At 44.2% G+C, this 23,581-nt stretch overlaps 1 protein-coding gene across 1 annotated transcript in view; it reads right to left on the bottom strand.

The window, feature by feature from the left end:
• Nucleotides 1-1,037: 1,037 nt before the first annotated feature.
• ccdc78 (coiled-coil domain containing 78) overlaps nucleotides 1,038-23,581 on the bottom strand; it is an 84,002-nt gene continuing 61,458 nt past the window's right edge. The window contains exons 17-22 of the mRNA XM_060840954.1: nucleotides 23,284-23,495; nucleotides 19,102-19,276; nucleotides 18,505-18,545; nucleotides 17,071-17,152; nucleotides 7,028-7,128; nucleotides 1,038-3,095 (exon numbers count right to left, since the gene is read on the bottom strand). Of these exons, the coding sequence (XP_060696937.1) occupies nucleotides 3,011-3,095; nucleotides 7,028-7,128; nucleotides 17,071-17,152; nucleotides 18,505-18,545; nucleotides 19,102-19,276; nucleotides 23,284-23,495 (696 nt within the window). The 3' untranslated portion in view covers nucleotides 1,038-3,010. The remainder of the gene's footprint in view (nucleotides 3,096-7,027; nucleotides 7,129-17,070; nucleotides 17,153-18,504; nucleotides 18,546-19,101; nucleotides 19,277-23,283; nucleotides 23,496-23,581) is intronic.

The following is a 23,581-nucleotide window of genomic DNA, read 5'->3' as shown; positions in this document are numbered from 1 at the left end:
TGTCACTGCAGTAACAGGAAAGCAAGATTTTTTTTTTCCTTTATAAATATTACTTCCTGCTTCCTTGTCTTGAGAAGTCAGAAATGTTTGCTGAAAACATTATATTATTGCAGAAATAATAATTGCAATAGGCTGCAATTTATGCTTCTCTGTTGGTAGATTCAAAGACAGGTTGGGGACATATAAAATTCTCTGTCTACTATTTATCCCCAACCTATCTGCACTTTTACCAAGGGAGGGAGGCTTCAGATGGCCCTTGCGTTTATTAGGCCTTAAACCTGCCAGTCAATGGTCACATTAGGGCCCAATCTTGCTCCTGACAGCATTTCACACAAAGCAAGAGTTGGCTCCCTCACTTTTGGAGGCCCAGCATCTTTAGTTGCACTGGCTAGCATGAGGAAAGGCATAGGGCAACCTCTGCTTAGCACTGCTGCCTCCCAGTGCAGGGACCCAGGTTCAATTCTACCCTCACACCCTATGTGGAATTAACACATTCTTCCCGTGTCTCCCACAGTTCAAAGATGTGCAGATTAGGTTGATTGGCCATAGTAAATTGCCAATAGTGTCCAGGGATGTGCAGGCTGGGAGTATTAGCAGGGTTACAGAGATAGTGGGGGCGGGGAGGTCTGGGTAGGATGCTCTTCAGAGGAGCGATATGGACTGAATGGCCTGCTTCCACACTATGAGGATTCTATGGTCCTGTGTAGGGCATTCAGACCATATAGTTCACATAACAATTAAGCCTCCTTTTTCTTATCTACTGTATCAATTTTTAAAATTATTTCCATAGAAGCAGGAAGTAATATTTATAAAGGGAAAAAAAAATCTTGCTTTCTTGTTAGTGCAGTGACAAGTGGACAGCGGAGATGGATTAAAGAAGGAGGGTTCTACATCAAATGGGAGCTCTAAGGGAGGGGATAGTAAATCAATTAGTACCTCTGAGTAGAAGATTTATTGCAATTCTGCTAAAATACATAATATTTTTGATCATGGCAAGACAGGTGGAATTGACAAATCAACATTTCCTTGCCATTTCTAGATAAGAGAGAAAATAATTTAACCAGTGGAGTTAAAATGTACATGAAAAGTGCAAGGTTATTACATATTGCAAAGATGGCAAGGGTACAAATGACTAGTCTCCATTTGGTCTATCATTGAAAAGCCTGAGAATAGAAACAGCTCCCCTTTAGGGCTCTTGTGGTGGATTGAGAGTTGCTCTTCCTCTGGATCAAGATATATATTTTCTAATTAACCTGTTCAGAGTTGTTACAGCACAATTCTGGAACAGGTGGGAGTTGAACACAGGCCTCTGACTCAGAGATAGTGATGCTACCACTGTACTACATGAGCCCCAAATAACAAGCCTCAACAGGTTGATTAAACATGCTCAGACATAGCTTCACAATACAGTTGGAGGAAATTCCTTGTTTAACTCCAGTCTGAGATAAGAGGAGTGTTAATAGTCCTCCATTAAACGCTGGCTGTGTAATGACATAATTAGCACACCTCTATGGTACAGTGATAGCATCTCTGTCACCGTTCAACTTCCACCTCCTCCAGAGGTGTGTAATAATAGGTCAAAACAGGTTGATTAAAATTTATCTACATGAAACTCACTGATTCAAAAAGCAAACATTCAAAGAGAGCTGGAAGGCAGAGTGAGAATTTTCATGCTAAATTGTATAATTTATTCTTACAAATTGCAGTACATAAACCAATTATCCTAATGTCTACAATTTTCAGTGATTAAAATTTATCGGAGTTTCCTGTACAATTGACTAAGCATATTTTCTGCTCATTATAATATCCAAATGTTTGAAAGGAATCTTCTCAGGCTTGGGCAATTCATCTTGAAATAGGAAACACAGGATTAAAATGGTTGGCTTTCATGTTTCTGCAGTTGAGAGAAAAACTCAGCATGATGTCTGATATAATTGATATTATTTTACACAGGATACATGTTCAGACATTTTCCCTGTGATCAAGTTTGATGTACACTAAGAATTCATAATTATATCCCAGTTTAAATTAATAGATGACAGTTTGTGTTGTACATTACTGCCCATTTTACCATTTGCCACTGGGAAAATTAAATAAAATGGAACAAAAGTTGCCCCAATAATTTCATGGGATATATGGCAAGATGAAAATGGCTCTCATGGATTGATTTCAAGGCTAATGTCATCCTGGAGTCAGGCATTAGTTCCCCATGTAGTTAACGATGTTATATAGACCATACAATGCGATTGCTGGTTTAAAATCACATCTACCTATCCATTATTCTGAATATGAACTGGTCTGTACAGAGTAAAATGGGTGGTCAGACAGGAAACATATTTCAATGAGAATCTGATCTGATAATGCACTTCAGCAGGAAATGATTTAATGAGAAAAAATATATATACACACAGAATAATAATAATCCTGAATGTGAGAATTTGAGAAGGAAAATGACTTTACTTTTACAACAGTTTAGTTTTTAGAAACCTGGGTTTGAATGCAGGTTTCCAATGAATCCGTTGAGTAGGATCCAAGTGTGTGGGAATAATTAGAAACCTAGCCTTTCCCAGTTGATGCCAAAGTAATGGAAATTGGGAACTTGCTCTCTAAAGAGCTGCGGAAGCTGGAGATAAACTAAATATTTCAAATCGGAGATTGATAAGACATTTGTTAGGCAGGGATATTAAAGGTTACGGAATCAAGGCAGCTGCGCAAAAGTCCAGATCAGCTGGGTGTGAAGAGCTGAATTGCCTTCTCCTGTTCCTGTGTAAATAGTCTCGTTTGTGAATAAGTTTACTTGCACATGGTAGAACCACTGTCTCATCCCGCGTGGCGGACCGTAAATAATGAGTACCTTATTTTGCTGTAGCACACTGTCAGTAAAAATGCTACGTTATTTTACTAATCACAACTTTCATTTCTAAATAACTGCTCAGAAAATTCCTGGTGACAGCAGGGGGGGTGAGACTTCCATTTCAGAGTTGAGGATCCTGTGCGATTGCCAAGGAAGTTAATGACGGATAACATCAGCACTGGCTGCTCTTGGGACTTGAGTTCCAACCAGTTTTCGGAGGCGGGTAATTTCCTGCTTGTACCTGCATTATTTAACAAAACGGCAATTTAGTTTCGAAAACCCCTCACTTATATAGCGCCTTTCAGAAAGACTGGTCGAGCAAGGGTGCCTTGGTTCGCCTTGGACCAGAAGGCCAAGTCTGAAGCTTATTCAAAGTTGTTTGAACATCCAGACACCAAAGGAGCAAGCGCCTTGGCTTTCTGGGCAGGCTTAGACTGTCAGAGTCAGATTGTGGGAGTAAGGGAGGGAGGAGAGGAATTAGAGCCACAACAGGTTCTGCGATGTCTGCCGAAGAAAAGCAATGCTAGTGAGTTTTGAAAAGATTTGCAGCTCAGGTTGAGGTTCTGATGTAAATTTACTTGCTGAGCTGGAAGGTTTGTTTTCAGATGTTTTGTCACGATACTAGGTAACATCAGTGAGCTCTGGTGAAGCACTGGTGGTATGGCCCACTTTTTATTTATGTGTTCAGGGTTTCTTGGGTGAGATCATTTCCTGTTCTTTTTCTCAGGGGGTGGTAAATGGGATCCATGTCAGTGTGTTTGTTGATAGAGTTCCAATTGGAATGATATGCTTCTAGGAATTCTCATGTGTGTCTCTGTTTGGCTTGTCCTAGGATGGATGTGTTGTCCAGTCGAAGTGGTGTCCTTCCTCATCTGTATGTAAAGATGTTAGTGAGAGTGGGTCATGTCTTTTTGTGGCTAATTGATGTTCATGTATCCTGGTGGCTAGTTTTCTGCCTGTTTGTCCAATGTAGTGTTTGTTACGGTTCTTGCAAGGTATTTGGTAAACGTCTATATAGGGTCTTTCAGGTTCATTAGCTGCTAAACAGACAACAAGCAAAACTAATGTCATTTGCAAAATATCTTGCAAGGACTGTAACAAACACTACATTGAACAAACAGGCAGAAAACTAGCCACCAGGATACATGAACATCAATTAGCCACAAAACAACATGACCCTCTCTCTCTACTAGTATCCTTACATACATATAAGGAAGGAGACCACTTCCACAGATCAGGTGTACCCGAGAACTCTGTGGAAAGCTACAGAAGTGATTGCTGGGCCTCTTGCTGCGACATTTGTATCATCGATAGTCACAGGTGAGGTGCCGGAAGTCTAGAGGTTGGCTAATGTGGTGCCACGGTTTAAGAAGGGCGGTAAAGACAAGCCACGGAACTATAGACCAGTGAGCCTGACCTTGGTGGTGGGCAAGTTGTTGGAGGGAATCATGAGGGACAGGATGTACATGTATTTGGAAAGGCAAGGACTGATTAGGAATAGTCAACATAGCTTTGTGCGTGGGAAATCATGTCTCACAAACTTGATTGAGGTTTTTGAAGATGTGACAAAGAGGATTGAAAAGGGCAGAGCAGTAGATGTGATCTATATGGACGTCAGTAAGGCGTTCCACAAGGTTCCCCATGGGAGACTGATTAGCAAGGTTAGATCTCATGGAATACAGGGAGAACTAGCCATTTGGATACAAAGGTTGAAGACAGAGGATGGTGGTGGAGGGTTGTTTTTCAGACTGGAGGCCTGTGACCAGTTGAGTGCCACAAGGATCGGTGCTGGGTCCTCGACTTTTTGTCATTTACATAAATGATTTGGATGCGAGCATAAGAGATAGTTAGTAAGTTTGCAGATGACACCAAAATTGGAGGTGTAGTGGACAGCGAAGGGGGTTACCTCAGATTACAACAGGATCTTGACCAGATGGGCCAATGGGCTGAGAAGTGGCAGATGGAGTTTAATTCAGATAAATGCGAGGTGCTGCATTTTGGGAAAGCAAATCTTAGCAGGATTTATACACTTAATGGTAAGGTCCTTGGGAGTGTTGCTGAACAAAGAGACTTTGGAGTGCAGGTCCATAGCTCCTTGAAAATGGAGTTGCTGGTAGATAGGATAGTGAAGAAGGTGTCAGGTATGCTTTCCTTTATTGGTCAGAGTATTGAGTACAGGAGTTGGGAGGTCATGTTGTGGCTGTACAGGACATTGGTTAGGCCAATGTTGGAATATTGCATGCAATTCTGGTCTCCTTCCTATCGAAAAGATGTTGTGAAACTTGAAAGGGTTCAGAAAAGATTTACAAGGATGTTTGCCAGGGCTAGAGGAATTGAGCTACAGGGAGAGGCTGAACAGACTGGGGCTGTTTTCCCTGGAGCGTCAGAGGCTGAGGGGTGACCTTACAGAGGTTTACAAAATTATGTGGGGCATGGATAGGGTAAATAGACAAAGTCTTTCCTCTGGGGTCGGGGAGTCCAGAACTAGAGGGCATAGGTTTAGGGTGAGAGGGGAAAGATATAAAAGAGACCTAAGGGGCAACTTTTTCATGCAGAGGGTGGTACGTGTATGGAATGAGCTGCCAGAGGATGTGGTGGAGGCTGGTACAATTGCAACATTTAAGAGGCATTTGGATGGGTATATGAATAGAAATGGTTTGGAGGGATATGGGCCAGGTGCTGGCAGGTGGGACTAGATTGGGTTGGGATTTCGGGTCGGCATGGACAGGTTGTACCAAAGGGTCTGTTTCCATGCTGTACATCTCTATGACTGGGACAATACAGCCATCCTAGGACAAGCCAAACAGGGACATGCACGACAATTCCTAGAAGCATGGCATTCCAACCGAAACTCTATCAACACACACACTGACATGGATCCCACTTACCACCCCCTGAGGAACAGAACCGGAAATGACATCATCACAGGAAATGACCTCACCAACCCAAGGAAACCTAAACACATAAATAAAAAGCAGGCCATAACACCAGTGCTTCACTGGAGGCTCACTGATGATATTACGTAGTATGATAAAACATCTGAAAACAAACCTTCCAGCCCAGTTAGCATTGCTTTTGTGTTAGCCACCCAAATGAAGGCCTGTTTAGAACAGAATCTACACTCAAGGAAATAAGGATTGTGAAAAGTTACGGACCACAGAATCAAGGCTGGGAATCTTACAGCGAGGGTCTACATGATTATGCTCAAAGGGTTCAATGAAGACATGGTCAACTCACATTGGTGACACAGGAGAAAGGGGTCTGGAGGAGATGGACTTTAAGTTTAAGACTAAATGACCATGCAGAGTACAGAATAATGTCTAAGCACAACGTAGGATTTCCATTGTGTTAACAAGTTAAGGGGGGAATATCTGTACTGCAGTTTGGTGTATTTTCTTCCTACTAAGTAATATTTAATCAATGTTGACTTCAGTTGCTTTATAGAGTCATAGAGATGTTTAGCACGGAAACAGACTGTTTGGTCTAACCTGTCCATGCCAACCAGATATCCCAACCAAACCTAGTCCGATAAAACTCTTAAAACTCAAAACTTTTGGTAATTCTCTGAGTAGGTCATTGGGTAATCAATATTTTTATTTAGAAGTCATCAGTCTCAACATAACAGTCACTTATTAGCTGCGCTGATTCACTGATTTACAGTATTTATTGCGCAAAATTGACAATATATTTAATTCTTTATAGAGTCATAGAGATGTACAGCATGGAATCAGACCCTTCGGTCCAACTCATCCATGCCGACCAGATATCCCATAAGAAAGAAAAATGTGAGTTTCCCTGACCAATAGTTTGTCGACCTCACTGGTCTATAATTCCCTGGTTTATCTTCACCAATCTTCGAGAAAAATGGAACTGCTTTAGCTGTCCTCCAGTGTCTGTCACCTCCCTATGACCAGAGAGGAATTTTAAAAATTGGTTTAGAGGCCTTTGTAATTTCCTCCCTCACCTCCCAAAATAGTGTTTATACACATTTCATTGCCTACGACAAATAAACTTTTCTACAGTGATAGGAGAGTCACTGTTGGTTGATGCAAGGGCATCAGGAGTAGTTACATAGAAAAAACCTTTTTGGTGAAAAGTAAGTTTGAATCAGTCAGAGGCTGGCTTGAATGAAAGATATGCAAGTCTTCTGAATTCTGTGCTGCCTGACCTTACCTTCCCAGGTGCTTATCTACATACTCCTGCAGTTCAGCCAACTGCTCCTCAGCAACTGTGACACGTGAGATCAACTGAGCACGTTCACGTTCCAACTCCTCCTGTGGGTGAAAGCCAGCACAGGGTATTAATAGATCAATAATTCCAAATGTCTTGACTATCTACAGGGCATACGTGAAGCTGTTCACTTTGTTACTTAGTGCCACTTGGAAGTTACGGTCTGCTGTATTGCAGAGACTCCCAGAGTCCATTTGGGAAAGGGGGTGCTGATGAAGTGGTAATGTCACTAGACTAATAACAAAAGCCAGGAAGGACTCTTGTGGCACAGTGGTAATGTCCCTACCTCTGAGCTAGGAGACCTGGGTTCAAGTCTCACCACCTCCAGAGGTGTGTCAGAACATCTGAACGGGTTGATTCAAAATATCTAGTCCCTTCAGGAAGGGTTGCTGTGGCACTGTGGTAATGTCTGTGCATCTGAGACAGGAGGCCTGGATTCAAGCTCTACCTGCTCTAGAAATGTCTAATAACATCTCTGAAATATCCGAAGCTCAGAAGTGCCAATGAACAGTGTGAATGCTACTGAACTGTTCAATGATTGTGTTGACAGAAATTAAATAACCCAAGCGGGTTGTGAGTTCATGGAATGCCCTGCCAGTAGCAGTGGTGAACTCTCCTTCTTTATGGTCATTTAAGCGGGCATTGGATAGGCATTTGGAAGTTATTGGGCTAGTGTAGGTTAGGTAGGATTCGGTCGGCGCAACATCGAGGGCCGAAGGGCCTGTACTGCGCTGTATCTTTCTATGTTCTATGTTCTAAGGTTGGCTGGGTAGAATCTTGTGAATGCATGTTAGCTTTACTTGGTTATCATGGGCAGGTACTGTTCAGGGTTTCTGTTTACAATTGATTGCATTATTTTACAATGTCTGGATTGATGATTCTATAGTTGCCTATATCTGCCACTTTCCCATTTTGATAATAACAAGACACTTGCCCGTACGTTTTCAGTTTCCAGTGACAATGAATCATGGTCATCAATGCCTCAGCAATCTCCTCCCTTGTCTTTTTCATCGCTGAGACATACAATCTATTCACAATTTGTTTAACGTCCTTTTACACTATCTTGGATTTCTATCTCCATTGATTTTATTAAATCTCTATCTGAGAAGGGCACATTGCCTTCCATTGTAAATTGTAGCCATCCAGAAAATGAGCTCTTTGTCCATTTTCGCTTCATCTTTTTCATGGGATGTGGGCATCAATGTTTAGTGTCAGCTTTGATCATCCATTCCCAATGGCCCAGAGGACAGTAAGGGTCAACCACATTACTGTGGATCTGGAGTCATATGTAGGCAAGACCATGTAAGACAGGTTTGTTAGTCTAAAGGATCACCATTAATGTTTTTTTTTCAATTCCAGATTATTACTAAATTCAAATTTCACCATAGACTAAGTGAGATTCAAAGCCCTGTCACCAGAACATTAGTTAGGGATTCTTATTTACCAGGAGAAAGTGAGGACTGCAGCTGTTGGAGCTCAGAGTCGAGAGTGTGGTGCTGGAAAAGCCCAGCAGATCAGGCAGCATCTGAGGAGCAGGACAATCAATGTTTCGGGCATAAGCCCTTCATCAGGAGTGAGGCTATTGGGTCAGGGCTGAGAGATAAATGGGAAGGGGTGGGGTTGAGGGGAAGGTAGCTGAAAAAGCAATAGGTGGATGAAAGTGAGGGAGAGGTGATAGGTCAGAGAGGGGAGTGATGGACTGGTTCGGAGGGTGGTGCCCAGTTGGAGGCTTGGGATTGGATAACGTAGGGGGAGGGGAAATGAGGAAGCTGTTGAAATCCACATTTATCCCGTGTGGTTGCAGGGTCCCAAGATGGAATATGAGGCGTTCCTCCTCCAGGCGTCGGGTGGTAACAGTTTGGCAGTGGAGGAGGCCCAGGACCTGCATGTCCTTGACGGAGTGGGAGGGGGAGTTGAAGTGCTCAGCCATGGGGTGGTGGGGTTGGTGGGTGTGGGCATCCCAGAGATGCTCTCTGAAATGATACACAAGAACGCGTCCCCTCTCCCTGATGTAGAGGAGACCACACCAGGTGCAACGGATGCAGTAGATGACATTGATAGAGATACAGGTAAATGTCTGACAGTTGTGGAAGGATCCCTTGGGGCCTTAGACGGAGGTGAGGGGATGGTGTGGCACAAGGTTTGCACTTCCTGTGGTGGCAGGGAAAGGTGTTAGGAGTGGGGTGTGGGCTGGTCAGGGGTGTGGACCTGATGGAGTGACGGAGAGAATGGTCTCTCCGGAATGTTGATGGGGTGGGGAGGGAAACATATCTCTGGTGGTGGGGTCCATTTTGAGATGGCGGACATGGCAGAGGATGATGTATTGTATGCGAAGGTTGGTGGGGTGGAAGGTGAGGACTGGAGGGGGTTTCTGTCCTTGTGTTGGGAGGGATAGAGTTTAAGGGCAGTGAAATGGAGGGGATACGCTGGAGGGCATCGTCAACCATGTGAGAAGGGAAGTTGCGATCGTGGAAGAAGGAGGCCATCTGGGACTTTGAGATGGAATTGGTCATCCTGGGAACAGATGCGGCAGAGGTGGAGGAATTGGGAATAAGAGCTGGTATATTTACAGATGTGGTGGAGGCTGAACTGGTCTTCCTCTCAACAATTTCTCCTTCCCATCCTCCCACTTCCTCCAAACCAAAGGGGTAGACGTGGGCACCCGCATGGGACCCAGCTATGCCTGTTTGTCGGGTATATGGAACAGTCCATTTTCCACAGTTACACTGGCACCACCCCCCACGAGTTCCTCCGCTACATCGATGACTGTATTGGCACCCCCTCATGCTTCCACGAGGAAGTTGAACCGTTCATCAACTTTACAAACACCTTCAACCCTGACCTGAAATTCACCTGAACCATTTTGGAAGCCTCCCTCCCATTTCCAGACCTCTCCATTACCATCTCTGGTGACCGACTAACCACAGACATATACTATAAGCCCACCGACTCCCACAGTTACCTAGACTACACCTCCTGTAAAAACCCCACCCTTCCCAACGCAACAAGGAGGAACACCCCTGATCATTACCTCCCACCCCACCAACGTGCGCATACAATGCATCATCCTCTGCCATTTCCGCCATCTCAAAACGGATCCCACCACCAGAGATATATTTCCCTCCCCATCCCTGTCAGCGATCCAGAGAGACCATTCTCTCCACGACTCCCTCGTTAGGTCCACACCCCTGACCAGCCCACTCCCCACTCCTGGCACCTTTCTCTGCCACCGCAGGAATTGCAAAACCTGTGCCCACACCACTACCCCCACCTCCGTCCAAGGCCCCAAAGGATCCTTCCACATCCATCAGAAATTTACCTGAACCTCCACCTTTGTCATCTACTGCATCCATTGCACCAGTGTAGTCTCCTCTACATCAGGAAGACAGGTCGCCTTCTTATGGATCGTTTCAGAGAACATCTCTGGGACACCCGCACCTACAACCCCACCGCCCGATGGCTGAACACTTCAGCTCCCCCTCCCATTCCGTCAAGGAGATGCAGGTCCTGGGCCTCCTCCACCACCAAACCGTTACCACCCGACACCGGGAGGAGGAACACCTCATATTCCACCTTGGGACCCTGCAACCACACGGGATAAATGTGGATTTCAACAGCTTCCTCATTTCCCCTCCCCCCACATTATCCAGTCCCAAGCCTCCAACTCGCCACCGCTGTTTGGACCTGTCCATCACTCCTCCTCTCTGACCTATCACCTTCTCTCTTCACCTTCATCCAACTATCGCTTTCCCAGCTACCTTCCCCCACCCCCCCTCCCATTTATCTCTCAGCCCCGACCCACAAGCCTCATTCCTGACGAAGGGCTTATGCCCGAAACATTGATTGTCCTGCTCCTCGGATGCTGCCGGACCTGCTGTGCTTTTCCAGCACTACACTCTCAATTCTTATTTGCTAGTCCATTGACATTACAACTACACTATCAACTCCATATCTGTTGACCCTGCAGATTATTAGAGGACAGGAAGATGCTGTTGTTTAGCCCTTGTTGCTATTCTTCACCCCCCCTGTCCCCAAACTTTGGAACAGGTGAGACTTGAATCTGTGCTTTCTGGTCCAGAGGTAGGGATATTACCACTGCATCTCAAATGCCCCCAACTCCTTTAGCTTTATAATAGACCTGAAATTTAAACATCTTACGTTCTTTCATTTTCTCCCCATTGAAATAACTTTTCATTTCTCACATATGAAAGAACTCGAGGACCTTAGGCTCATCCGAGAGAACGAGATCTTTCTGGCAAGACCTTCAGCGAGGTTATTAGACCAATCATACCAGAAGAGAGCAAAAGACAGCAGAAGAGAGCAGACGATGAGGAAGGCAGTGAGGAGACAGGTGCAAGAGACCGCAGGGGAAGTACCTGTCAGGAACAAGTTGAATCTTTTGGAAACAGTAGAGACAGATGACACTGCCAGTCCATGAGGCGGTCAGGTCTGTCAATCAAAAGCTGGCGTGGAAGCAGAGCGGAAGAGTCAGACATCTCACAGAGCCGTGGTAATAGGGGACTCCATCTTGAGAGGAACTGACCGGGTTTTTCTGGCAGCAGACGGGACTTAGGGATGGTGTGTTGCCTTCCTGGTTCCAGGGTTAAAGACATCACAGACAAAGTGCAGGAAATCCTCAAGGACGAACGTGAAGAGCCAGAGGTGGTGGTACATGTCAACACGAATGATGTCGGGAAGAAGAGGAGGAACATACTACAGCGGGACTTCGGAGAACTAGGAAGAAGGCTGAAAAGCAGGACGTCCAGGATGGTTATCTCCGGTTGGCTTCCAGTTCTTCGGGCTGGTGAGGCCAGAAACGTGTGGCTGGGGAACTGGTGCAGCAAGCAAGGATTTAAATTCTTGGTTCACTGGGGTATGTTTTGTGGTAAGCATAAATTCTACAAGAGAGACGGTTTGCACCTTAATAGGTTAGGGACCAACATCCTGGCAGGCAGGTTTGCTACTGCAACACAGCTATGTTTAAACTAAATAGCCGGGGGGAGGGGACAAGCTGGATGATTAAGAAGGAAATTGGAGGGAAAGTTAGAACAAGGGAAGTCAAGAAAGACAACTGTATCAATGAGGCAGAAAACACAGAAAGGGTTCATGCTGTAAGGTTGAGTGAAATAGGAGTTGATGGGAAGGGTGAGGGCAGTAACAAATTAAAAATACTATACATGAATGCACGAAGCATTAGAAATAAGATGGATGAGCATAAGGCTCTTTTGGAAATTGGCAGATACGATATTGTGGGGACAACTGAGATGTGGCTTCAAGTGGACAGGGACTGGGAAATGAATATTCAAGGCTACATGTGCTATCGTAAGGACAGATTGACGGGCAGAGGGGGTGGAGTGGCCATGTTGGTAAGGGATGATTCCCCCCTTGCGCGGGGGACCTAGAATCAGGGGATGTAGAGTCAGTGTGGATAGAGCTGCGAAATACTAAGGGTAAAAAGACCCTCTTGGGAGTTATCTACAGGCCCCCAAACAGTAGTCTGGATGTCGGATGTAAGGTGAATCAGGAGCTGAAATTGGCCTGTCGCAAAGATGTTACTACAGTTGTTATGGGGGATTTCAACATGCAGGTAGACTGGGAGAATCTTGATGGTATTGGACCTCAAGAAAGAGACTTTGTGGAGTGCCTCAAAGATGGATTCTTAGAACAGCTGGTGTTGGAGCCGACCAGGGAGAAGACAATTCTAGATCTGGTATTGTGCAGCATTGGTCAGGGACCTCGAAATGAAGGAGCCATTGGGAAGTAGTGACTATAATACAATAAGCTTCAAGCTGCAATTTGAGAGGGAGAGGGTACAATCAGAAGTGACAATTTTTCAGTTGAATAAAGGGAACTATGGAGCTATGAGGGAGGAGCTGGCCAAAGTTCAATGGTGCAATACCTTAGCAGAAATGACAGTGGAGGAACAATGGCTGATATTTCTGTGTATAATGCAGAAGTTGAAGGATCAGTTCATTCCAAAAAGGAAGAAAGATCCCAGGAGGAGGCATGGGTGGCCGTGGCTGATGAGGGAAGTTAAGAAACATATAAAGTTAAAAGAGAAAAAGTATAGCATAGCAAAGATAAGTGGGAAGCTTTTAAAGAACAACAGAGGATTACAAAGAAGGAAATACGCAGAGAAAAAATGAGGTACGAAGGTAAACTGGCCAATATTTTAAAGGAGGATAGTAAAAGTTTTTTTAGGTATGTGAAAGGCAAAAAAAATGGTTAAGACTAAAATTGGGCCCTTGAAGACAAAAACAGGGGAATATATTAGGGGGAACAAAGAAATGGCAGAAGAATTGAATTGGTACTTCAGATCTGTGTTCACTGGGGAAGACACAAGCAATCTCCCTGAGGTAACAGTGGCTGAAGGACCTGAACTGAAGGGAATTTATATTTGCCAGGAATTGGTGTTGGAGAGACTGTTAGGTCTGAAGGTTGATACGTCTCCGCGGCCTGATGGTCTACATCCCAGGGTACTGAAGGAGGTGGGTCGAGAAATTGTGGATGCGTTGGTGATTATTTTCCAGAGTTCGATAGATTCGGGATCAGTTCCTGCGGATTGGAGGGTGGCTAATGTTATACCACTTTTTGAGAAAGGTGGAAGAGAGAAAGCAGGAAATTATAGACTAGTTAGTCTGACCTCAGTGGTGGGAAAGATGCTGGAGTCTATTATAAAGGATGAAATTACGACACATCTGGATAGTAGTAACAGGATAGGTCAGAGTCAGCATAGATTTATGAAGGGGAAATCATGCTTGACTAATCTTCTGGAATTTTTTGAGGATGTAACTCTGAAGATGGACGAGGGAGATCCAGTAGATGTAGTGTACCTGGACTTTCAGAAAGCTTTTGATAAAGTCCCACATAGGTGGTTAGTGAGCAAAATTAGGGCGCATGGTATTGGGGGCAAAGTACTAACTTGGAATGAAAGTTGGTTGGCTGACAGGAAACAAAGAGTAGTGATAAACAGCTCCATTTCGGAATGGCAGGCAGTGACCAGTGGGGTACCGCAGGGATCAGTACTGGGACTACAGTTTTTTACAATATATGTTAATGATATCGAAGATGGTATCAGTAATCACATTAGCAAATTTGCTGGTGATACTAAGCTGGGTGGCAGGGTGAGATGTGTTAAGGATGTTAGGAGATTACAGGGTGACCTGGACAAGTTAGGTGAGTGGTCAGATGCATGGCAGATGCAGTTTAATGTGGATAAATATATGGTTATCCACTTTGGTGGCAAGAACAGGAAGGCAGATTACTACCTAAATGGAATCAATTTAGGTAAAGGGGCAGTACAGAGAGATCTGGGTGTTCTTGTACACCAGTAAATGAAGGCAAGCATGCAGGTACAGCAGGTAGTGAAGAAGGCTAATAGCATGCTGGCCTTCACAACAAGAGGGATTGAGTGTAGAAGCAAAGAGGTTCTTCTGCAGCTGTACAGGGCCCTGGTGAGACCACACCTGGAGTACTGTGTGCAGTTCAGGTCTCCAAATTTGAGGAAAGACATTCTGGCTATTGAGTGAGTGCAGCGGAGGTTCACGAGGTCAATTCCTGGAATGGCAGGATTACCTTACGCTGAAAGACTGGAGCGACTGGGCTTGTATACCCTTGAATTTAGAAGACTGAGAGGGGATATGATTGAGACATATAAGATTATTAAAGGATTGGACAGTCTGGAGGCAGGAAACATGTTTCCACTGATGGGTGAGTGCCGAACCAGAGGACACAGCTTAAAAATACAGGGTAGACCTTTTAGGACAGAGATGAGGAGAAACTTCTTCACCCAGAGAGTGGTAGCTGTGTGGAATGCCCTGCCCCAGAGGGCAGTGGAGGCCCAGTCTCTGGATGCGTTTAAACAGAGTTGGATAGAGCTCTCAAGGATTGTGGAATCAAGGGTTATGGAGATAAGACAGGAACAGGATACTGATTAAGGATGATCAGCCGTGATCATATTGAATGGTGGTGCAGGCTCGAAGGGCAGAATGGCACCTATTGTCTATATGCTTCCCATCTCTTTCTAGGTACATTTGTTCCCCTTCTTACTTTCTCTCCATTTCTCCTGAACCTTTCTAGTATTTTAGCAGGTGTCCCACAGTGAAATGTCTATACTAAGAGTTTGTCCCCTTCCAAAAAAATCAATAGTTCACCATCCCTTGGTCCTATCAAGCGGCAGCTCTAGTGGTGCTGGTTTGCGGAGGAGAGGGCTGGGGTTGGGGGGCGGGGGGGGGGGGGGGGGGGGGTTGCATAGGGGGGTGGTGGGAAGGTGTTGTTCCTCAGCCTCTGATTGGCTAGCAGCTTTAGGCAGGCAGGGTCTTTTGTCCATGTTGATTCAAGGCACCTGAGTGTCACAGGATAGATCGGCATTTATTGCCCATCTCTAACTGTCCTCCTGACACCTGCTACTTCTTGTACCATTCAGGCCCTGGATAGGCCATCACCAGGAGTCAAGGACCTGGTGCCTATGGAGAGCTGACAGCTAATTAGAGGCCAATAGTGCAACAGGGGTTAATGCCATTGCCAGTACTACAGCTGAGATCGAGGAGGGACTGGGCACCGGAGTGTAATGGTAGGAAGCAGATCCTAGCATGTGGGGGCCACAGGGATTGGTTACAAGGGAAGGGCATGCTTTCAGCAGAACAAACCGTCCCTGACGCTGACTCAGGCTCTCTATCTTTGAAGCAGGGACTACTCCCACCAACTGCAAGCCCAAGGACCCCATGCTCACAAGCTAATGTGTCATGGTTGGCTCCTCGGAAATCCCTCATTTCTGGTCAGTCTGCACCCCATCCCAGCTCAACATCAGCAGCAGAGGGATGAGTGTCTGAAATGGACATTATTTAACTGCCTTCCAAACACGGATTTGATTGGGATGGAGGCCAGCGAGGGGTGGGTTCCTGCCTTCCACATCACTGCCTGATTAAATGCCCCGACCACCAGATTTACTGCACATGATTCCACCATCATTTCAGTTATTGTCTTTTTGATATCTACATTACTTAACATTTTGCTTCCATCTTCATAAAAGCATGGAGTTTGGTGCAAGTCTTGATTCATCTTTTCAAATCTTTTCAATACCTACATTATTGCTTTGCAAGCTATTAAGCTTCAGATTAAATTACATGCCTTTTTTTCAAACCCCTGGATCCACGTTGGACATGTTTATGTTCATAGTGTTGATTTAGATTAAAACAGCATTGAGACAACAGGTTATTTTGCATGGGCCCCACTATATTATTTATAACAATGTTAGTCATAAGAACACACAAACAAGGTAATCAGCAGCAGTAAGAGGCCATTCAGTCCTTTTAGCCTAGACTATCAGTTAATAAGTCTAGGCTCTGACGGGGCTGTAAGTCCACACTGATCTCCCCCTGATAACTCTGACTCCTTTCTCAGTCAAGAATTTGACTGCCTGTTTGTCTGAGATTGGCTGGAGAAGGGCAAAGGACAACCCAAGGCAGAGAGAATCAAATGTCTACAAGAATTCATCTGAACCCCCATTTTACAATCACCCTCTCTCCATCTTTCTCTGGGGAAGGGAATTCCAAAGACTGAAGATCCTCTTTAAGGGAAGAAATTCTCCTCATGTCCATCTCAAATAGAAGTCCAATTATTTTTAAACCAAATCCTCCAGTTCTAATCCCTCCCACCAGGGGAAACATCCAGTACCCACTCTGTCGAGTCCCCTCAGGATCTTCTACGTTTCAATAAGGTCATCTCTCACACTTCTAGATTCCAGTGTACATAGGTGCAACCAGTTCAACCATTTCTTAAAAGATGTCCCAACAATCTGCAAATCCTCAAAGCAGTTGCATGAGCCTTCTCTGACCTGTTTCTCATGCACTTATAGCCTTCCTATTGTAATGGATCAAGTCAGCACAAACAATTGATTAGTTGTATTTTCAATCAAAGAGGAGCCCATTCCCCAGTGCAGTATAACATGGGTCCTGTCAAAATCTATAATCAGCAACAGTACAGACCTGAGTAGTAAATGTGAACTCTTTTAGCTGTTTCCTTAGTTCACTCCAGTTTTCACTACTTGCTTTCCCATCAGTCTCTAGGCTGAAAAAGAATCAAAAGCAGTACTTTAGGTCTTCGCATGTTAGTAATTTGGTGGTACAGAACTTAACTATCTGACACCTTTTGTCTTTCATCAGGACATTTTGCAAGAATACAAATTCAAAGGAATTTATACTGCATTAGAGGAGGGTGCTCATTGGTTGGCACATGTACTTTGAATAGTCAAGGTGTTTTTATGAAGAACTTAACCAGCAATTGTTTGACTCAGCAAAATCGGTGACATACACGCAGTGTGTGTACATGTTCTTTCTGTCAGCAAAGAACAGGCCCTCATCAAAATGAGTGATATCTATTGTTGCTTCATTTCACAAGGTTATGCCCTGACTAATCAAGAGTCAACCTGCCTGGAATGAAATGTAATAAAGACATGTTAAAATGTCTGCTTACTGTCAATCAGCATTCTTCTTGACAATCAGAATTGACATATCTCTTGCAGTATTAATGATGGTGTTCACCTTGAGATTGTATTCTTGCAGAATGTCCTGAGCGCAAGATTAAAAACTTCAACAAAATATCAACAATTTTTTGAGCAATACTCAAGCTTCTGCTCTGGGAGGAGAACTTTCTTGACTAGAAAAAATCGAAATCCAATGTTATTATCCTGCCTTTATTCCAATAACATCGCATTTTCCTCTGTTTTGAGTTTTGATCGACTCACCCTTTCAGTAAAACAATGATGTCTGCCTCAATTGCTCTCTGTTACTCTAAAGACTTCATGAAAGAATGTTCTCAATTCTATCCTCACTTTCTGGTGACATTTTACTTTGACAATGTTTGCTACTGATCCACTTGAGGGGAATTAGCCTTTCAGCAATTACCACTTCATAACCCTTCCATAATTAAAAAAAAATGCTCTTAATCCCTTGACCTTCTCTGATTCAATTGAAACATCCCAGTAGGTAATATCTCTGCATTCTCTGTTTCATTTTGGCTCTAGTGTCATTTCTCTGGTGGATGCCCAAGACTGTATGACGCACAATAACTGTAGTGAACCCTACAATTAGCAAATGGTATAAATATCATTACTAGGCACAGCACCTGGCTTATCCTCTTGGAGAGGAGAAGGGGAAAGTAGAGTGGGAAAACACTCATGTGCCACCATTCAGCAGCTAAGTGTAAGGTGGCATTACCCAAGACTACTGCCTGGTCACGGGAAGCAGTCTGTGTGGCAACGAATTACCGTACATTAAAAAAACCCCAAAGAACTGCAGAAATCAGAAACAAAAGCAGAAATTGCTCAGAAAACTCAGCAGGTCTGGCAGCATCTGTGGACAGAAAGCAGTTGTTGTTAATACAATACCACTGTGTGGACATAAAATGAGAGCAATACTCACAGCGAGGAAGATATGACTGGTGCACTCCGACCCAGTCTCACCTGCAACCGAAATCCAAATTAAAATGGTGCAATTACAATGAAATATGTTTCGAAGGGATACATTGTCAGTTAGGTATTCCAATAACCAAACAGATCTTAAACGTACAGACAATGCCCCCACCTTAACATGCATCCATCAACAAATCAGCCATTTTGGGTGCTATCCCATTTGTTTCCATTCAAAATGGCCGCTGAATGACACAGTGATGCCTTTACAAATACTTCCTATGATGCTGACAGTTCACTCAGCCAGTCCTTTGTGACTAACTATTTCAAAATTATCAGCTGCCGATAGCTTATGGTGACTTTTAAACAAAATACCTGAGCTGCCAATTGGAATATTCAACACCATTTTTACTTATACCACATTGAAACCCCGAATCCTGGCGTCATCACAGCGATTCAGTCTGTCACATTCATGCCAGCTCCTTGCAAGTGTCACCCAGCAACTCACACCCCCTTGCCTTTTCCCTATAACCCCGCTCAACAGAGAGTTCAGCAGAATGGTGAAAATTTATAGCTCTCGGATTAAGCAGATTCTCTCCACGTCTCTCACCCTCTCTTGAAGCTCTTGGAGTTTTGCCTCGAGGTGAGCTTTGTCCTCCCGAAGCCTGTTGAGCTCCTGGCTCTGTTTGGACAACAGCTCACTGTCAGTGATCACAAAGGTTATTTCAGACGGGCCTGGATCCATATCCTTGCTGCCTGATGATAGAATCTGTTCCCGCTGCATTCTGTGCCAAGTAAACACACACACACACACCCTCACAGACATGTTACACCTCAAATGTATCCCCACTGGCACCAGCATCATGGAATGTGATTCCTTCCATTGCTGAGCATCTTCCCCACCCCACGTTCTCATGGAATACCCATCAACACCCCCACCATTTTCAGGTAGGAAGACATGGGGAGACAAACTAACCATCCTGCCAGTGAAAGCAGACTGAAAGAATGGCCATGTGGTTAATAAACTGTGACCACTCCCCACCCAGGTGGGGCAATGAGGCAGATAGGGTGGTGAACAATGGACTAACAAATGAGATTGAAGGTTTGCACACGGGTCCCTACCTCTCTGATTGGAGATGGTAGTGTTAGGAAATTATTCTGTTAATAAGAAGTCTGAGTTATAAATTTAATACACTGTGGCTCTTGCAAAATCACTCATGACACATCCAGTTATGTACTTATTTGAGGGTGGTGCATTCCTCTTACCCAAAGATAGAGGGCAAAAAGCTATTCAGCAATTTCCCAAGGTCGAGGTGAGACCACATTCACTCTTGAGAGCATCAGTTATAGTGAAACATTGACAACCATTGCTCCCTGCTCAGAGTCTGGTAGGCTCCACTAAATTACACCTATTCTTTCACAAAGCCTTTGTAATATTGTTGACATTGTTAAAAAAAAGATCAAAATTAAATTGACTCTTGGCTCACATTAGATAAATGTGTTGCGGCACATACTTCAGCTTCCATTTGCTTCGGTTCCCAACACTCATGCCGACTAGATATCCTAAATTAATCCAATCCCATTTGCCAGCATTTGTCCTATATCCCTCTAAACCCTTCCTATTCATATATCCATCCAGATGTCTTTTAAATGTTGTAATTGTACCAGCCTTGCACCACTTCCTCTGGCAGCTCATCCCTTACATGCACCACCTTCTGCATGAAAATGTTGCCCCTTAGGTCCCTTTTACACCTTTCACCTCTCAATTAAACCCATCTCCTCTCGTTGGACTCCCCTACCCTGGGAAAAAAAGACCTTGTCTATTCACCCTTTCCATGCCACTCATGATTTTATAAACCTCTTATAAAGGTTACCCTTCAACCTCTGACATTCCAGGGTAAACAACCCCAGCCTATTCAGCCTCTTTTTAAAAATTCATTTGTGTCACTGGCTGGCCAGCATTAATAGCCCATCCCTAGTTGCCCTTGAGAAGGTTGTGGCAAGCTGCCTTCTTGAATCGCTGCAGTCCACTTGCCGTGGACTGACTCACAACGCCAATAGGGAGGGAATTCCAGGATGTTGACACAACAACTGTGAAGGAACGGCAGAATATTTCCAAGTCAGTGTGGTGAGAGGCTTGGAGGGGAACTTGCAAGTGATGGTGTTCCCAACTACCTGCTGCCCTTGTCCTTCTAAGTGGAAGTGGTCATGGATTTGGAAAGTGCTATCTAAGGATCTTTGAATTTCTGCAGTGCATCTTGTAGATAGTACACACTGCTGCTACTGAGCACCAGTGGTGGAGGGATTGAAGGTTTGTGGATGCAGTGCCAGTCAAGTGGGTTGCTTTGACCTGTATGGTGTCAAGCTGCTTGAATGTTACTGAAGCTGCACCTATCCAGGCAAGTGGGGAGTAGTCTCTGACCTGTGACTTGTAGATGGTAGATTGACTTTGGGGTGGCAGGGGGTGAGTTATTCGCTGCAGTATCCCTAATCTCTGACCTGTTGTTGTAGCCACTGTGCTTATGTGGTGAGTCCAGTTGAGTTTCTGGTTTATGGTAACCCCAAGGATGTTGACAGTGGGGGATTCTGTGATGGTAATACAATCGAATGTCAAGGAGCGGTGGTTAGAGTGTCTCTTATTGATGATGGTCATTGTTTGGCATTTCTGTGGCATGAATGTTACTTGCCACTTGTTGGCTCAAGCCTGGATACTGTCCAAATCTTGTTGCATTTCAGCAAGGGCTGTTTCAGTGTCTGAGGAGTCGCGAATGGTGCTGAACATTGTGCAAACATCGGCGAACATCCTCCCTTCTGACCTGATGACAGAGGGAAGGTCATTGATGAAGCAGCTGAAGATTGTCGGGCCTAGGACACTACCCTGAGGGCCTCCTGCAGAGATGTCCTGGAGCTGGGATGACTGATCCTCCATAACCACCACCATCTTTCTTTGTGCCAGGTATGGCTCTAACCAGAGTGTTTGTCCCTTGATACCCATTGATTCCAATTTTGCCAGAGCTCCCTGATGCCATACTCAGTCAAATGCAGCCTTGATGTCAAAGGCCGTCACTCTCACCTCACCTCTGGAATTTAGCTCTTTTCTCCATGTTTGAACCAAGGCTGTAATGAGATCCTTCTATTACTCAAACACTCCAAACCTGGCAACACCCTTGTAAATCTTTTCTGCACCCTTTCAAGTTTAATAACATCCTTTCAATAGCAGGGAAACCAGAAATGAGCACAGTATTCTTCTTCAGAACGGAACAATCATATTGAACTTGAAACATTTACTCTGTTTCTCTCTCCACAGATGCTGCCAGACCTGCTGAGTTTCTCCAGCAATTTCTGTTTTTGTTTCAGATGGGTGTCAGTCTCTTTACCTTGTAAATCGATCAACTCATCTGGTCTCATTTTCACCATATATTTGATCTCCAAAATCTTAAAAGCACTTGAACTATACCATTCTAAGAGATTGCAAAACATTTTAGGAACATAAATAATAGGAGCAGGAGTAGGTCATTCAGGTCCTTGAATCTGCTTTGTAAATCAGATCTTGCTGATCCAAATGTTTTGAGTCCTGTATGACTCTTTTTCAGAACTGAAGAGTTACATTAGACTCGAAACATTGACTCCATTTCTCTCCTTCTCTAGAGTTGCTGCCATAGGTGCAGAGTTTCTCCAGCTATCTCTATGATTATTTCTACCTTTATATATCCTTAGTGGGTTCACGTTTATCTACAAATCACTATTCCATCTCTCCTGAGCAACTTTTTAACGTGGTTCCAAGACTCAGTCAACAGTCTGAGCTGTAGAGTTTCTCTGAGCCTGTCACATAAAAGTAAGACAAATGCTGGCAAATGAGACTAGATTGGTTAGGATATCTGGTCGGCATGGATAGTTGGACCGAAGAATCTGTTTGCGTGCTGAAGATCTCTATGACTCTAAAAGGGAAACTCCACCATCTGGAATCAGGGTTATAATGGACTGGAATATTATTAATGTCTTGCCCTTACTCAGATGCTGAATGGTGACATGATTGCTTTGCTGAATACAACTGGAAAATAATCCCATGAGCAGCAATGACACATCAAACCTCTCTACGTTCATCAAGATGTTTTGGAGATGGGGGATTTCAAGGCTACGGGGCGTATTTTTATGGTGAGAGGAGAGAGATTTTTAAAAAAGACACGAGGGGATTTTCTTTACAGAGGTTTGCGTGTGGAATGGACTTTGTGAGGAAGTGGTGGATGTGAGTACAGCTTAAAAGACAGATAAATACATGAATAGGAAAAGTTTGGAGGGATATGGGCCAGGAGCAGGCTGGTGGGACTACTTTTGTTTGGGATTATGTTTGGCATGGACTGGTTGGATCAAAGGGTCTGTATCTGTGCTGTGTGACTCTATGACTCTGAAATAAATTCCTGCCAAACAGCACAAGGAATGAGGGCAAGATATATACAACACCTTAATAGCTTACTCGAGCTGTACATGGCAGAGGTGTTGGGGATGTGCCCAAGTATCATTGCAATGTGGTGTGACAGAAGGAACGAGTCAGCATTGCTCATCAGAATGCCACACAATGGCGCACAATCTCAAAACTAATAAATTGAGCAACTGGTCACCGCACATCATATCCGCAAATTTTTCTCACGTTCTCAAATGCTAGCTGAAACTCAAAGCTGAAATACTGGATTCTGGATGAGTGGTGCTGGAAGAGCACAGCAGTTCGGGCAGCATCCAAGGAGCAATACTGTATAACTGTGACGAGAATGACTTAGCTAGATGTTTCTTTAACCTGTAGGCAATCAAAAGATGTTCGTGCTTCTTGACTATATTTTGCATCCGTTTCTTGTAGTTTCTAGCTGCTGTTGCCAATTGTTCTTCCCGTGATTTGTAGGCAGATCGAATATCCTTTAGCATGCTGTCCACAAATCTCTTCAAGTAAGGCTGGTCAGCAGAGGGTTGTGTGTTGTCATTGCCAGGTTTCACTGTGTTATCCACATATTCCTTACACAGAACAACACACCATTAGTGCACTTCTCAGCTATTTCTACAGACACTTGCATCTGCTTGAACATATGATTCGCTACACT

This window comes from Hemiscyllium ocellatum, chromosome 20, assembly GCF_020745735.1.
Source record: "Hemiscyllium ocellatum isolate sHemOce1 chromosome 20, sHemOce1.pat.X.cur, whole genome shotgun sequence".
NCBI lineage: Eukaryota > Metazoa > Chordata > Chondrichthyes > Orectolobiformes > Hemiscylliidae > Hemiscyllium > Hemiscyllium ocellatum.
The sequence above is the reverse complement of the archived record's forward strand: the minus strand, read 5'-3'. Positions and strand labels throughout refer to the sequence as shown.